The 4,667-nt window shown below is 35.7% G+C and overlaps 1 protein-coding gene across 1 annotated transcript; it reads left to right on the top strand.

The window, feature by feature from the left end:
• Positions 1-400: 400 nt before the first annotated feature.
• Hesx1 (HESX homeobox 1) lies at positions 401-1,975 on the top strand. The gene is made up of 4 exons (XM_013030736.1): positions 401-624; positions 1,124-1,323; positions 1,601-1,702; positions 1,796-1,975. The coding sequence occupies exons 1-4, from the start codon at positions 468-470 to the stop codon at positions 1,892-1,894; spliced, it is 558 nt and encodes a 185-aa protein (XP_012886190.1). The 5' UTR covers positions 401-467; the 3' UTR covers positions 1,895-1,975.
• The last annotated feature ends 2,692 nt before the right edge of the window (positions 1,976-4,667 follow it).

The following is a 4,667-nucleotide window of genomic DNA, read 5'->3' as shown; positions in this document are numbered from 1 at the left end:
AATTCACTTAGATTATTTATTGCCTGACTGCTCTCCTATCTTGCTTGTATGTTTAAGTAACTAGAGTTCATGAAAGTATAAACTTTAATATTTTAGAAAAATGTACGATTTTATACATTAATGATTTTAAATAAAAGAGGACTGTTTCACTTCTTAGGAGAAAGTTAAGTCTGTGTTCTGTTTAGGAGAGATAACACTTTTTGTCCCAGTAGGTGGCCCCCCTGGTGTAACCATTAGTTGCTAATTACTTGCAAACAAACAAACAATTAAGTCGTTAAGCTCCTGGTTGGGCAAGTGTTCATTGACATGCTAAAACTTTCTAAAACAGGATTTTAATTAGTGACGCTCTAAATCCAGCCCCCTTGTCAGCAGAGCTATAAGGTAAAATCCCAGACAGCCCTGTACACACACGTGTGGCCAACCCACCAGAAAGAGTAGAACTGTTGCTGTGTACAGCCCACCAGAGAATGTCTCCCAGCCTTCAGGAAGGTGCTCAGCTTGGAGAAAGCAAGACGTCTCCCTGTTCATTTTCCATCGAGAGCATTTTAGGACTGGATCAGAAGAAGGATTGTGTCCCATCAATGAAACCCCACAGACCTTGGGCAGACACCTGGGGTTCCTCAGGTATGCTATAGCTTTAGTTTTAAACTCTTCTTAAATTTCTTTGGGGTTTTTGGTAGTCCTTTACAATAATATAAAGCTAGAGAGAACCTGGGGTTTCATTCAGAAACTTGGGTTGCATCTAGAATCTGCCTCAGATGCAATGCTGTAAGTACCCTTGCAGGAAATACTGAGAACCTGCATTTATTTACTTTAGATCTCTTTCCATGTATGTTTAACATCCAAGACTTTCAAAATCTATTTCCCCCAACAAGTAAATACTAGAGTCTAACATATTCTCTGTCACCAAGGCAGGATTTTAATTTTGTTTAGCTTTTGGTTTTTAGGTTGTTGAGGGGGTAATTCTTTGTGAAACCCACAGCATTTCTCTAGGGATATTGAAAACAAGTTATTAAAATAACTTCTTACAGCACTCTGGAACACTAGATTGGCCACATAAGAAGGGTTGGGGTTTTGTTGTTGTTGTTGTTGTTATTGTTGTTTACTTTTTTTCTGATTTTAGAGAAAGATGCTAGCCTCTCTTTACATGTCCCAAGTCTTCCCAATGGGATCTCCTTTCCTTCTATTGTGGATCACCCAATGCCAGAAGAAAGAGCCTTGAAATATGAAAATTACTTTTCAACCTCAGAAAGGCTATCATTGAAAAAAGAATTGAGTTGGTATAGAGGCAGAAGACCAAGAACTGCTTTTACCCAAAACCAGGTGGGAAGTTTTTTCATCCAATAATGATAATAGAAAGGCTTTAACTGACACTGTGGTGTGCAAAAAGCTATTGACAGGAATCCCAGGTTAGAAACCTTATTAATAAAACAAAGGGCTATCATATTTTAATGGTTTCTCACTAATCACTTTTTTTAACAAAAAGTATTAGGATTAATTGCCCACAGTTTAAGTACAATTTTTGTTTTACAAATTAAAGCCTATTTGGGGGTGGCATGAAAAATATTAACACTTTTTAAAAAGTATTTCTTTATTCTAGGTAGAGGTATTGGAAAATGTCTTTAGAGTAAACTGCTATCCTGGCATTGATATAAGAGAAGACTTAGCTCAAAAATTGAATTTAGAGGAAGACAGAATCCAGGTAAGGCTCATAATGGTTGCTATTTGTGATGATTGAAATGTCATGGACAATAATACCATTTCTGAGACCTATTTTATTTTTCCTTAATTTTAGATTTGGTTCCAAAATCGGCGTGCAAAGCTGAAAAGATCCCATAGAGAATCACAGTTTCTAATGGCAAAAAAAATTTTCAACTCAAATTTCCTGGAATAGATAAAAAACCAAACCTGTGTAATTATCTTCCAGTTGTAGAACCTGAAGAATCATGGAAATATCAACTGTTAGTAATGTGACACTTCCTGCATTTAATTTGAATATTGTCATTTTCTGAAAATATAAATGATTTTGATTATATTATATTGGGTACTTTTCAGTTCTAATAAAGACTTTTCTTATATATTTTAATAAACATATATTCAGAAAAATCGGCTATTTTTAAGTGAGTAAAGTTAATCTAATAAATTAGTAAGCTAAAAATCAGTAAATCCCATTTACAATGTATTTCAAGTAAAGTAATCCAAGCAATAAAGATTCAGTCTATTTTAGTTGGATATCTTCAAGCATGTTTTTGAAATATGATTTGCTTAACTGTATGGTAGAGTATGATTTATTTGTCTTCAATTTGTCTTGATTTATGGTATTAGTAAGAATTTCTTACCATATATCAAAGCAAATCTCTTTTGTAGGTTGTTTTTTTTTTCTTTTCCCAAGTGGTCATTGTGCCAAAGCAGAGATATAAAGGCACCAGCTCTCATATTCATATCATTGTGTTACACTCTACAGAAGAATTAAGCTGCAAATAAATGCACATTTTTTAAAAGTTTCTAGTCCATTTAATGTTGTGCTCTACTTTCTCTCCTTTAAGTGACATTGTTCATCTGGCTTTATGCCTATCTCCAGTATAACAATTTCTATTGACCTGTTCATTTTGTTTTCATACTATGTTGACTAAGAAGATACCTTACATTCCTTTTATATGTGTTCTGATATAATCAGTGAAAATAATCAGGGCAGTTTTTGTTTATTAAATTGGCAATACAGATCTTTTTTTCTAAAAAAGAAGTTTTCACTATCCTAACATTTTCATTGTACAAGTGGTGTTCATTGTGATAATTCTACACATGCACATAATGTGCCACCAAAATCACATTCTAAGGGACAAAACTATGTTTTCATTTCATTTTTTGTTTTCTCATTATACCATTCAGATAAAGCTGGAAAGAGAAGAAGCTGTGTGACAGTATCTCCTAATGGAGATTTGGATGTTTGTTCCCAGTTAATGAAAAACCTCATTAGGTAGAGGGTTTTGTCAGTTGATTTTTTTTTTTAATGTTAGCTTGAAGACACTGTCCAATGGAGGCCATATTTCAGCTTACTCTCTTCAAACAGAATTTTCCCTTGCTTTATCTTTATTTTCTTTCCTAGGCCTCTTTCTTTCCTTTCTTCCAGGGATGACCACAGTGAAAATTCTTGTTGAATTATCAAATCTCTGAAATTGTTTCCCCTTTTCTCTTTAACAGGAGGGAGTTTGACCTGTATTTATGAGGAAAATCAGCCTGACTCAGAATTTAGAGGTTATTAAAATCATTTACAAGGTATTTATTTAAGGTAGAAAGCTCTGTGTCCCAACAATGACTGGGTTTATTCTGTTCCACTATTACTCAGGTAGAAGACAGGAGTTAAAAAGCAGGGCAAACAGGAAGATGGGAGCTGTTAAGTATCTCCCCAGGAAGACTGGGCTGCTTTACACAGTATGAAGGGCTACTTCTAGCCAGGCACCCATTGTTCATGCCCATGATTCTAGCTACTCAGGAGGCTGATATCATGGTTCAAAGCCAGCCTGTGCAGAAAAGTCTATGAAATGCTTATCTCCAATTAAGTACCAAAAAAAGCCACAAGTAGAGTTGGGGATCCAGTGGTAGAGCACTACCAGCCTTGAACAGAAAAGCTAAGACAGTGCCAAAGCCCTGAGTTTCAGCCCCAGGACCAGCACAAAACCAAACCAAAACAACTGCTGCTTTGGAGGACTCTTTATGAATTATATTAGTCAGAATATATCCACCTGGCACTTCACTGTCCATTAAATCCCTATGAAATTGTGATATTGGAGGCTGATGGTTACTGGAACTACTGGAAATATATAGTTTGAAGGGAACTGGGAGTGATAGTAAGCTCTTATTTTAATCCCCAAAGTCATATATACTATAACAATTAAACACTAGAGAAGTAAAGTATAAGCTGCCTCAAACCTTATCCCTCAGACACAATCATTATTAAAAAGTTTTTTATAGGTCTTGTGTTTCACTTTAAAAGATCTGTGTTGGGTGTACATATGTGTGTATACTATATTGTTTCTCTACTGTTAGTTTTGTCATTATAAACACAATTTACAGTCTGTACATTGAGATGTGTGTGTGTGTGTGTGTGTGTGTGTGTGTGTGCATGCGTGCATGTATTGGGGCTTGAACTCAGGGCCTTGAGTACTGTCCCTGAGTTTTTTCACTCAAAGCTGGTGCTCTATACTTGAGCCACAGCTCCACTTCCAGCTTTTTGGTGGTTAGTTGGAGATGAGGCTTACAGACTTTCTGCCCAGGCTGGCTTCGAACTCCAATCCTCAGATCTCAGCTTCCTGAATAGCTAAGATTTCAGATGTGAGCCATCAATGCCTGATTTCAATTTGGAATTTTCAAAGGGAAATTATGATTTGTTTGGAACTTATCTAAAATTAAAACTAATCTCCAAATCTTTGGGGACAAGAGGATTCTGTAAAACATAACAGAAATTAAGTAAAAATAAAATATCACAGACATGGGTAAACAACTAATAATGTGTTTACTTTTTTATAAAAGTTGTTCACACTGGGTGGCTCATGCCTATAATCCTAACTACCCAGGAAACTGAGATCTGAGGATCACAGTTCAAAGCCAGCCCAGGCAAAAAAATCCCCTTGAGACTCTTATCTCCAATAAAAAGCCAGTAGTGGAGC

The sequence above is a fragment of the Dipodomys ordii genome, unplaced genomic scaffold (genome assembly GCF_000151885.1).
Source record: "Dipodomys ordii isolate 6190 unplaced genomic scaffold, Dord_2.0 Scaffold132, whole genome shotgun sequence".
Classification (NCBI taxonomy): domain Eukaryota; kingdom Metazoa; phylum Chordata; class Mammalia; order Rodentia; family Heteromyidae; genus Dipodomys; species Dipodomys ordii.
The sequence above is the reverse complement of the archived record's forward strand: the minus strand, read 5'-3'. Positions and strand labels throughout refer to the sequence as shown.

Excerpts from the sequence above, each read along its gene's own strand:
- Hesx1 (XM_013030736.1), top strand. The coding sequence starts at position 468 with ATGTCTCCCAGCCTTCAGGAAGGTGCTCAGCTTGGAGAAAGCAAGACG. Across the intron at positions 1,324-1,600 it reads CTGCTTTTACCCAAAACCAG|GTAGAGGTATTGGAAAATGT; the intron begins GTGGGAAGTTTT and ends TCTTTATTCTAG. Across the intron at positions 1,703-1,795 it reads TAGAGGAAGACAGAATCCAG|ATTTGGTTCCAAAATCGGCG; the intron begins GTAAGGCTCATA and ends CCTTAATTTTAG.